Consider the following 12,353-nt stretch of genomic DNA (forward strand, 5'->3'; position numbering starts at 1 on the left):
AAGGCCACACTTCCTAATAGTGCCATTCCCTATGGGCCAAATATTCAAACACATTAGTCTATGGGGGTCATTCTTACTCAAACTACCACACATTATAAATTATCCTATTATAGAAGATAATTTAGGGACTTGGCTACCTGTAAACCATAGCTGAAGTATCAATTTCATTGCTTACTTAGTTTTATTTTTCAGAGCTTAATAGAGTCTGTTATTTTTGGTTACAAAGCCTCATAGTTTTGCAAAAGTTGAACATTCTATAATCCATACATCTCAGCTTAAAGATCTGAGCTTCTTGTGATTGAAAGAAAAATCTGAAATAGGATAACTGTTATCTAATAATGTTTATATCTATAACATTTTATCTTGCAAATTGTAGCAAAATTGCTTTTCGAATGTCCTGATGAATGCTTCTTTGACTTCCTTATTTCTCAGGCTATAGATGAATGGGTTTAACATAGGGATAACAGTGGTGTAAAATAATGACACAACCTTATTCATATCCTGAGAAAAGCTGGTGCTCGGACACACATAGATAAAGAAGAGAGTCCCATAAAGGATAGAGACAGCTGTCAGGTGTGAAGAGCAGGTGGAGAAGGCTTTGCGCCTCCCATCAGCAGAGTGGATTTTCAGGATAGTCATGACAATGTAAATGTAGGACACCAAGATGATGATACCACTGAATACACCCAGGATCCCAGCCAAGACAAAAAGCAAAAGTTTATTCACATGAGTATCTGCACATGCCAGTGATAAAACAGGGAGAAGGTCACAGAAAAAGTGATTGATAAGATTTGGACCACAGTAGGGCAGGAGAAAGGCAAAAGTTATATGTACCATGGTGCTTATAAGGGCTATGCCATAAGGCCCTATTACTAGTTGCACACAGACCCTCTGGGACATAATGAGCGTATACAGCAAAGGCTTACAAATGGCAACATATCTATCGTATGCCATGGAGGACAGGAGGAAACATTCCGTCACTACAAACTGGCTGAATAGGCAAAGCTGGACAGCACAACCTAGGAAGGAGATCACTTTTCTCTCCACAAAGATGTCAGACAACATCTTAGGACTGATGACTGAAGAGGAGCAGGCATCCACAAAGGACAAGTGGCTGAGCAAAAAGTACATGGGGATGTGGAGTCGAGTGTCCAGGCGAATGAGAATGACCATTCCCAGGTTCCCCAGAAGCGTGACAAGATAAATACAGAGAAATAGCAGGAAGAGGAGAATTTGGAGCTGGAAGGAGGTGGTCAATCCCATGAGGAAGAACTCTGTCACTGCAGTTTGATTTCTGTGCATTCTTCTAGATCAGTCTATTATGACAAAGACAGAATTTTGTTTTTGTCTGTGGTAAATTCACAATTAAAGTTTAATTTTTCTTAACTTGAGTTTTACCCTTTGTCTTCCTTCTGGTTATTAGGGCTGTCTTTTCCAGAGCTTGGGAACCTCTGAGCCAGTAAAAAAACCTCACTGGAGTCTTGGATTTCCTCATTTTTTTTAAAGAATGAAAATTTTAGACCTACAATGTGAACTTTGGAGATTATGCCACAATGTCTCCTAACTAACTTCACAAGGATATTTTTTAAAACATCACATGAGAAAAAGTAATTGGATGAATCACTGAATTTAGATTATTTTAACCAACTTAAGGACAGGCAAGTGTTATGTGTATAATCTCCATTCCGACACACATATCCTATAGAACTAAATCCCCATGCTTTCTAAGACATAATTTATAATGTCTAAGCTATAGAATTGTATATTAAGAAAAGAATACAAACCTTTTGAATAGGAGTCACATAACTACATGGTGCACTCTCTGTCACACATTCTCCATCTAAATTATTCATATCACAGCCTTAACTCCTCATATATTCTGTGGCCCCCAAAGAAGGGTTTAATCTTAAATACTGATTGTTGACAGGATCTTTGGAGAGAGAAGTGAATGATTTAAAAATAAAAACAGACATTTCATCTTCATCCCTGAGAAATAATTTATATTCACATAGTAAACCATATACAATTGTTCCTAGAAGCCTCATCTACAGTAGCCAAGAATCTGAAGCAGACAAAATTCTCCTAAATTAGTAAAATATTCAAGTACAATACAGGCAACAACATGAGTGGATATTTAAAGCATTTCACTGATCTGAAAGAAGTCAGGTTTGATAAAATTAGGGAAAGCTTACCAAGGACATAACTACATCCCCTTTGCTTTCTAAGAACCTGTGTGTTTTTCTAACTTAAGCACTTATTTAGCAAGAATGACATCACTTGGAGAAGCAGGAGAAGATAGAACAGCACAGTAAAACTAGGAAAGAGGGGCATGCAGTTGAAATGATCATAGCTATTACAAAAATTGAACAAAAACAGCCTCAGGATGGGCTATGACCGCAGTGTGTGCTGTCTGAAGGTCTGGCAGGAAAAGTGGGATGTACTGAAAGCTGTGAATGAGACAACCCTTAATACTTTCCAGTTTCAAAGGCAATGGGAGATGAGAAAACACCGGGATGAGTTTGTCTAAGGTTGGTCAGAAAAACTCTTAGAATTAAAAATTCTTCAACGTTTTTATACTTTCTAGGTGTAGAAACTCACTTATGGTTACTTATATCTTTCATTATTAAGTCAAGAGGTCTGCAATAAAGGATTTTGTGTGCCACTGTTAAAGTTACAGGAAAAGACTGAGGCAAATGAGAACACACAGAACTGTGTATCAGATAATTGCCCATGTTAAGCAAAGATGTTAAAATGCATACAATTTTATATGATAATTATTATACTCTAAACTTTGTGTTCAACTTGAAATGCTGTGTGAAATGATATTCTGGTTGTATAAAAGTTTATTAGACTTTTTGCTTTCCAGGCTCACCTGAGCTACCTGAGAATTTAAATAAGCTGATCCAGATGTGTGTTTTATAATTATAGTTAAAGGAACATCAAATGGGTGAATAAATTAGATCCCAGTGAAAACAAGATTTCTCAGCTCTAACATTCGATTAGCCAATAAACCTTTCTTCATATTGTGCTATCCCTATGATAACTCCCATACCCCTTCCTTGACAGAAATCACATTATCATGTACATTCAAGCTACGCCATTTGAAGCAAAAGACATACGTGGGATAACCAACCAATGCCTAATTTTATTTTTCATGGTGTGGTGGTATTTTCTTTCTGCTGTAACAAATAACGCTTGTGTGAAGATCAGAGAAGTAGAGCAGTTAGTCACTAGTTCTTACCGCAGGTCAAAGGGGTGATCCTGTCCCTACAAATCCTCAGACTGAAAACTGAGTTCCTGTCTCATCCTCTCCACCCAGCTCTCTCATCCTTGTCTCCCCCTCCCTCATGTTGGGATTAAAGACATGTGATCCCAAGTGCTGGGATCAAAGGTATGAGATCTGCTTCTCTTTTAGACTGATTCAATCTCATGTAGCCCAGGGTGCCCTTGAACTCACAGAGTTCCCAAGTGCTGGCATTAAAGGTCTGTGCCATCACCACCTGATCTCTATGGCTAACTGTGTCTAACTCCACACTCTGATCTTCAGGCAAGCTTTATTTGTTAGATCACAAACAAAATATCACCACACACGGTTAGCTTACAAATGATATTTTCCCAAGTCTCTGACTTCATTTTAGTTACCTGGCCCCTGAAGGTGTTTATGTATCATTAATTCACATTTCAGAAGAAATTTGCCACATAACCGTCTGCTAATGTAGTAGTGAAGTATGGGATTTATAGTTGTTTATATGAGATCAACTTACCTTGGAAATTACACCTGTTGTCTTTCCTGGTTATCCAGAAGTATAAATTCTATATCATAGCCTCCTGAAGCTGAACTTTAATAAGATGTTCGCTGATTTAATTTTGTACAGGATGTAAAAAGGTGTTTTCTAAAGACTGGAAATAATTGGTGTCAACTCCCTCAAGGAATCAGAATCCCAGGAGATAAGGTCTATGAGGGAAATGTTAACAAATTTTTGTTACTAGATTTATTAGACTCTAGATCATAAATAAAAGTTGCATAGATGGAGATTGGGATAGCTCATCATTAGAACACATGTGCAGTCCAGAGTCATTCTCCAGCATGCTCACACAAAAGTCTACATACAATAGGATATTTTGGCATAAGTGTAAATTATGTAAGAAAATGTAAAAATGTAAGAAAATGTTCCATTAATCTAATTAATATATTTGTCCTTTGTGATGACAACACATGAGACCTATGCTCTTAGACAATTTCTTGTATATAAAATATTATTAACTAGAGTCACCTCGATTTACAAAAGATCTACAGAATGTAGCAGAATTACTGTTTTTGGAAAATAATAGAGAAGATTAAGTCAAATAGAAGTGTCTAAAATAAAACCTTTACTTCTGTTGCTAGAAGTATTCTCCATCCCACTGGTCCCCCAGACTGGCTTTTCTCCACCTGCCTGTTCCTGAAGCTGTTATGAATAGTCATTCTGAGGCTTACTATTACTTACATACTCTTTGGCCTAGTAGCTCAGGCTTATTATTAACTAATTCTTACATCTTAAGTTAACCCATTTCCATTATTTTATATTTTACCATGAGACTCATGGTTTGTTACCTCACATCTTGCTTCCTTGGTGGTTGCTGACATCTGCCTGACTCTGCCTTCTTTCTCCCTGCATTCAGTTTAGTTTTTCTGCCTGACTATATTCTGCCCTGCCATAGTTTAAAGTAGCTTCTTTATTAGCCAATGGTAATAAAACATATTCATACTATACAGAGGGGAATCCCACATCATACCTCCAACATGTAATATATGCACTTTCTAAAGACAGAATTTTAAAATAAAGACAATATTTTTTAAAACGTGATTTAAATGTGCAGCAGCAATTGCTAGAGACTTGGAGGACTGGAAAAATTGTCAGATGTTGGAGGATGGATATTAAAACACAGATAGATAGAAAATAATATGTTTCAATATTCTTTAGCTTTGTAATATCTTACCCATCAATGTATTTAAGGTGTGTATCATTTTCTGTCATTTATCAATGTGCAAAGGGTTAATTTTACTGAGAGAAACTAAGCTTCAGAAAACAAGTGCAATAGAATATGTTAGAATCACTAATGCATCTGAATGTGGGAAATCAATTGAGAGACTCTGGGAAGAGCAATGAGGATTATATTTTGTATGTGATTACCATACAAGAAGGAGGAACAGTTTTATGTTTGGAGAGTGAGAACACTTTTGACCTCTTTGCAATTTGAGAGAGAGGAACCATCACCTCTTCATTTAGCTATTGTTGCCACCTTGTTTTGGTTCTGCCATGTACTTCCCTCAAGATCTCCAAAGTGCTTTTACATCCTAAATCAGATCATAAATGTTCTTACTCAAAATTCCTGGATCTTATGATCAGAATCAAATTTGAACCTATTTAGTCTTGGGAGCTCTGGAAACTCCAGGCTACATTTATCCTCCAGAATTCTAAGGCTGAATCCAAGTCACACATGCTGTGCCCAGCCCAGTGTTGTAAGTCTTTTGAATCTTATTCTTCCATAATCCAAAGATCCCGGTGACCTGCATCTCTGAAGACATAAACAATTCCTTTGCTGGATGTTTGTCTCAGTTCTTCTCTTCCAGACTGGCTACAGTGAGTACTACCTTCTAGGTGACATAGTTTATGATCTCTGTAACCACATACAGGCACCTGCCTGATGCACAGGTCTTGTCAAGGAGGTTGTTCATCTGTCTTGTTGTGCATTCCTACACCTGACGACTTACCAATGAAGAACTATTAACCAACAACATATTACATTGGGTTGTTTTGGAGACAGCGTCATTGATGACTTTTTCTGCGATATCTCAATTCTGGTGAAGATGGGGTGTGATGTCAGGGAGAGTTACCCATCTATGATGTGCTTCTGCTGGACCCCAATGCCATTACTTGTAACCTGCTCATCATAGCTTTCCGTCTCTTCATTATTGTTGCCATTCTGAGGATCCACTTCAGTCAGGCCCACCTCAAGGCTTTCTCCACATACTTCTAGCGCCTCATCTCTGTGAACTTGTACCATGGCTCCATTCTCTACATCTACTCTTGCCCAAGTTCCAGACACCCCCTGGAGAGGGACACAATGGTGTCTACCTTTTCTACTGTTTTATTCCCAAGGTTGTACTCCATGATCTACATACAGTCTGAAGAATAAAGATGTAAAAAAAGCTCTGGGAAAACTCTTCAGTTGGCTCCTTCTGCAGTCTAGGTTGACACACTCTTTGCAAGCCAGGACTACATGATAACAAACTACATGGGGGCATGGTTAAGGAACTTTGAATCTGAAGATAAAGTTTCCATTGTTTGAAACTCAACAGAAAATGTCTCATTAGTGTACATTACTTTAGTAGTGTAACAGTTTTGTATTTTAATATAACTTTGTGGATTTTATTGTCATGTCTTCATTTATGTACATAATTGTACACAATGTACTTTTCTCTCATTTGATTTGTATTAGTTGCTGAGTAATTCAACTTCAGTCTGCTATTGGCTATCAATTATCAATGCAGTTTTAAAACACAAAATTTTGTAACTGGAAGTGAAGGAGGAAAATTTATAGTACTTTATCATTGGATTGGTGCTTATTTATTGTCTCTCCTAGTACTGATCCAGTTCTTGTCCTTGCACAATAGGTATTGTAGATATATTAAGGAAACACCTTATGAATTATTAGTATGTGTACAGCAATCTGTAATTTCTCATAGATACTAGATACTGGTAGGGATTCCTTACTGAACAAAAAATGTGTAATGTCAAAACTGGTTTTCGGGAAGGAGGATGACAATTATGTATGAAAGAATAATTACAGATAAAAGGAAAGATGTGAAACTTGGAGGTAGTTCATCTGAGGGAATGAACTGTTTTTTATTGGCTGTTTTTAAATTTTACTAAATATATAAATGTGCTCATTTTGTCAATTGTAAAAATAAAATTTAATCTCTGATAAAGAAACCCCTTTTTTAATTTCTGATCTTGAAACATAATAACTAAACCTGCTAAGCACTAAATTGTAAGTATAGTATTTTAAATGTTGTATCTAGCACATTGTTTCATTTATCTGAAAATAAGTAGAACCAGCCTGAAAAGGCAGCAGAAGATTTGCTTTAAGATATTGACCCACACTATCCTAAAATACCATCTGGTGGAATTCTAAAATAATAAATCACTATATAACATGCTGTTTGATCTACTGCATTTATTGATGGAACTTAGATATGAATGCAATTATAGTAGGTCCTTAAGGATGCTTAGGCAAAAATTTCTACCCTATGGTATCTATTCACTAGGGGGTTAAGGCATTGAATTCATGTGAAGGTGCTGGCTCAGAGCCAGGGGTATCAACTACTTGATCATCCAGGGTTTCCCATGGCAATATAAGCAGCTTTGTTAGGGCTGGAAATGCTCTGATAATTCCCCTGCTTGTCCCTAAGAAACAACCAGGCAGCTGCTGGATTTGGACAGATACATGTTAATGACCTTTTATTTCCTTTTATCTTAAAGTTGTCCCCCCTTTGCCTATTGAGCCATTTCTATATGTGACCTGAGAAGGGATCCTGTCAAGTACCTACTCTACCTAGGAGACTACACACTAGCGAGGGTGATACACACCTAGAAGGACTCATATTTTTTCGTATATTTAATGCTACTTTTCGCTGCACCTCATAATCTAGACAACTCTTAATGTCTTTATCTAATACTTCATTGATATAAAAGATATATGGTTTATGAAGTGTGCTTCTACACACTCCATTTATACTTTATTACAGAATTTATTGGAGGAGGCACCATATTAAAGTAAAATCCTACAGTTATGGCTACACACCCAAGAATCTTAGCAGTTTGAATCTTCTTCTCAGGGAGCAGCAACAACGTCTTGACAAACTTAAAATTAAACTATATCCTTTTTGAAACTGTAATCACTTTTCTCTTAAATATTTCAGAATTAATGAACAAGAAAAATTAGGAGACAAAATATAATATTGAAGAACATTAAATAATCAAGTACTTTAAACTATAAATATTGAAATAAATTATGTCACACACAGTATAAAATAATAAGTAAAAATCATTTGCTCAACCTTTCATTGTTTAGCGGATCACTTGTAGAATTTAATTGAAAGGTCCAAATGTGTGAGCACATGCAAAACTGAATTACTGGGACAATAAATTAACACAGCACTTAGCAAAGGGGGATAAGCTTCATGTGTGTGGTCGTATTGTCTGTGTTGCTTTCTTGAAGGCCTCTTTGACATCTTTGTTTCTCAGGCTATAGATGAGAGGGTTGAGCAACGGATTAACTACAGTGTAGAAGAGGGCGGCCACTTTGTCCTTTTCTAGAGAGTAGGTTGAGCTAGGCCTTGAATACATAAAAAGCAAGGAACCATAGAATAGCATGACAGAGACCAGGTGAGAGGCACAGGTGGAGAATGCCTTGCGTCTTCCTGAGGCTGAGCGGATCCTCAAGATAGCCAGGAGGATGTTGAAATAGGAAATGAGGATTGCAAGAATGCTGGAGAGCACAGTGAAGCCCACCACACCCAGGAGGACCTTTTCATAGACACGGGTGTCTGTACAGGACATTTTTACCAATGGTGGTGCATCACAAAAGAAGTGATCAATAATATTTTTACCACAGAAAGTTAGCCGGAAGGTGTTAGCAGTATGGGCTATGGCATTCAAAAATCCTCCTATGTAACAGCCAGCCACCAGCCCAGTACAGAGAGAAGTAGACATGATGCTTGAATAGAGCAATGGGCTACAAATTGCTGCATGGCGGTCATAGGCCATGGCTGCCAGCAGGTAGCACTCAGTGTAGGCTACAACACAGGAGAAGAATAGCTGAGCCCCACATCCAGCCAAGGAGATGCGTTTGTCTTCTGAGATACAAGTGGCCAATATCTTTGGTGTATATACAGAAGTATACCAGAAATCCAAAAATGATAGATTGCTGATGAAAAAGTACATAGGTGTATGAAGTCTAGAATCAATACGAATTAAGACAACCAATGTCATGTTCCCTGATAGTGTCAACAAGTAGATGGTTAGAAATATTCCAAATAGAATCAGCTGCCAGTGGGGGTTTGCTGAGAAGCCCACTAGGATGAATTCAGTAAGGATGGTTCTATTATCCACCTCCATGTTCCCAGAGGAGAGCCTGGTCATCAATAAACATTGAATTATGATAACAAACATACCAGGTAGTTCAGAAATTACTAGAAAACCTAACAGATTTTAGTTACTATATTTAATTACAGAACTTTAGTCTGTCACTTTGAAAGATCCTTGCAATTGTGGTATGAATGACTTTAAAATTAGGGATTTTATATAGTAGCTTTAATACAGGGCCTGAAATAGATAAGAGAAATAACATATAGAATTGTTCAGTAAACAACTGGCCTCCTTTCTGATTACATAAAGAATACATACATTAAAATGCCCAGAAGAAAGTTTGATCAGTAGTCACCACTCATAAAACTGAAGTATGGTGAGCTGGACATGGTCTCACAGGCTTATACAGAAGTTACTGAGACAAGAGCATCCTAAATTCAGGTTAATTTTAAGCTTTCACAGTATCTCCAACAGAATATTCACACACACACATTTAGTATTCTTCCATAATTAATTGAGAATTTCTCATGGGTCAAGAGTTAAACATTTATACACATTATTCCTTCTGCTAGTGCAACAAATTGAAATACACACATATGTATCATATAGCAGGTTCTACATTGAACTCTATGATTTAATTTTCATAATTCTCTTCATCTTTGCATAGCTCAAGTGACATTTCCTACTTCATAATATAATTGATGAAACCCACAGGTGTAGAATGTAAGCAACCAGTCACACAGCCAAGTCATCAGCAAAACAGATATTTAAGTCTCGAATCAGCTTACCCAGGAGTGTGTGCTGAGAAACTAGCTCAGACTAAGAAAATAAAAAATTTCAGTATGCTACTGTGCCATAGACTACAGACAACTGTAATGACTGTTTCAAACACTAGGAAAATATTTTGCACATTCTCCCATGCAAGAGTAATTAATGGGGCTAGTGAGATAGCTCATTAGGAGAAGGATCTTGCAGCCAAGATCGACAACCTGACTTTGATTATCAGGACCCACTTGGTAGGAAGAGAGATGTGATTCTTTTCCAAATTGTCCTCTGACCTCCACATTTTACACACACACACACACACACATGCACGCACGCACACACACACACACACACACCCCACCTGTAATAGAAATGTAAATAAAATGAAAATAAAGGAAAATACGAATACTTGAGGACATGATAATGTTACATTTAATCCAGTTATAATGTTCCACACTGTATCTGAATAGCAGTGCTACATAAATTTGCAGTTTTTAATAAGTTTTTTTGGGGGGGGTTCCAGTAAAAATTAATTTAAATTTGAAATAGTGGGGAAAGCAGAAAGCAGGATAGGAAGAAAGATGGCAGGATGGGAAGATGGAAAGAAGGAAGGAAGGGAGGAAGGGAGAGAGGGAGGGAGGGAGGGAGGGGTGAGGGAGAAAGAAAAGAAGAGAGGAAGAAGAATGGATGGGTAAAAATGAGCCAGGGAGATGGAAGGAGGGAGGGAAGGAAACCATGGTCTCAAAGACCCTTGTGTGTCCTGTATGATTATTTACTTTACCCCTGTTCTTGCAAATTTCATCCGTGGTTACTCTAAAGCTATAATCCATTTACAAACTAAAATCACATACTTGTCACTTTATTCCAGCTGATGTGAGATACAGAAGCATTTGTCAGGCATTTTCTTATGTAGCAGATACTAAACACTAGGAAGAACTTTTTATTTTATTTTTTTGCCTGTAATATATCGAGGGACTATGAACCATGAAGTTAGAAAGTTGCTCTCACAAAAATTCTAAGAATTCCCCAAATCACAACCAAGAGGAGGAGATTTTTATTTCTAGCTGCTAATGCAGAATGACAATCTAGAAACTTATAGAGGTTGCTGATGGGCTTCAGTTTTCAAATGTTCTTCTTTGAGCAAAGCCTGTCACTATTATCACTAGGAGGGTGCACTCGAGACCTTTGGTCTTATCTGTCCTCTTCACACTGAGGAGGCAAGACACTTGGTGTTTTCCACTAAACATAGAATTTAACTGATGCATTGTGGATGTAAAGCTAGTCTACTTCTCTCACTACTGCTAAGCTATGCATTGCCCCCATTAGCATACATGGTGCAAGCACTTGAATTCTACCCTTGAGGTTCTGTCAGCAGGCTGTAACTTACCTTGAGACTATCACTCTCACCAGTTCTCCCTTGTTTGGGAAGCAAACATACTTGGCACATCTGATTTGTCCATGATGTACAACATGGAACAGATGTTCTGCAGTGCCCAGCTCTCTTTGTCTTACTCCGTACCAAGGATTTGTTGTTCTGAACATTCCCTTATTACAGGACTTTATATCCTAACACTCTCCATAACCTCCCATTCTGCTTCAACCTCTTTTCTTTCCCTTAGTCAAACATAGCATTCATGTGCAATATCAAAAATTTTTTAGCAGAGCATTTCCTGTCCCTGTAAGACTAAAAGATGGACATCTTCATGGTTAATATACCATTCTCTTTTTAAGTGCCTTCAAAATGTCTTTTTCTGACTATGGCCCATCACTAATCACTTATAAACATGTTTAATCCCTCTCATCGATAATTTTCATCCATATGACTCTGCTAAGTTGCTGCTCTATTTTTTTTCACATAAAGTTGCTTAATTAGGTTGTCAGCAATTTAGAAAACCAGTTTGTGAGGATACATCCCGTTCGTCAGACAGAACTGAGAGCTCAGGTAGCCCTGCCGCTGAGGAACAGCTTTGATCTTTGGCAGAATCTGCGAGTCCACCACTTTCTGATCAGCCTTGCGCTGCTCTGTAATCTCATATTTCTCCTTCTCTGTGTCAAAGATCTCACCCTCCTGATGCCTGGGCTTACGCAGCTGCTTTTTCTTGAAGTAAGCATCAGTCAGGTGTTTGGGGATTTTAACTGTGCTGATATCAACTTTTGTAGAGGTGGCGATGACAAACTTCTGATGTGTTCTTCTCAAAGGAACTCTGTTGAGGGCAAGAGGTCCTGTCACAAGCAGTAAACCACTGCCCAGTTGCTTCAGGAAAACCACTCTCTTGCCCCTGTGGTGTCTGGTAAGGATGATGAGGACAGTCCCAGGAGTGATGCTGGCACGCAGGCGTCTCACATGCTGACTGAAGGGCTTTTTGCCATGGCTCAGCAGCTTCCGAGGCACATCTTCCGTAGGATAATACCTGGGCATTTTTCGAAGCTTAACCACCCGGGTACCACCATTCT

At 38.0% G+C, this 12,353-nt stretch overlaps 2 protein-coding genes and 1 pseudogene across 2 annotated transcripts; all 3 read right to left on the reverse strand.

Annotated features, from left to right (window-relative positions):
• Positions 1-348: 348 nt before the first annotated feature.
• On the reverse strand, positions 349-1,302 carry LOC101997800 (olfactory receptor 1002). Its single transcript, XM_005346695.2, has one exon. The coding sequence runs from the start codon at positions 1,300-1,302 to the stop codon at positions 349-351; it is 954 nt and encodes a 317-aa protein (XP_005346752.1).
• Positions 1,303-8,225: 6,923 nt separating this feature from the next.
• On the reverse strand, positions 8,226-9,170 carry LOC101998371 (olfactory receptor 9G4). The gene has a single exon (XM_026789266.1). The coding sequence runs from the start codon at positions 9,162-9,164 to the stop codon at positions 8,226-8,228; it is 939 nt and encodes a 312-aa protein (XP_026645067.1). The 5' UTR covers positions 9,165-9,170.
• A 2,582-nt stretch (positions 9,171-11,752) lies between these two features.
• Positions 11,753-12,353, reverse strand: part of LOC101998091 — a 1,068-nt pseudogene continuing 467 nt past the window's right edge.

The sequence above is a fragment of the Microtus ochrogaster genome, chromosome 4, assembly GCF_000317375.1.
Source record: "Microtus ochrogaster isolate Prairie Vole_2 chromosome 4, MicOch1.0, whole genome shotgun sequence".
NCBI classification, from domain to species: Eukaryota; Metazoa; Chordata; class Mammalia; order Rodentia; family Cricetidae; genus Microtus; species Microtus ochrogaster.

Excerpts from the sequence above, each read along its gene's own strand:
- LOC101997800 (XM_005346695.2), bottom strand. The coding sequence starts at position 1,302 with ATGCACAGAAATCAAACTGCAGTGACAGAGTTCTTCCTCATGGGATTG.
- LOC101998371 (XM_026789266.1), bottom strand. The coding sequence starts at position 9,164 with ATGGAGGTGGATAATAGAACCATCCTTACTGAATTCATCCTAGTGGGC.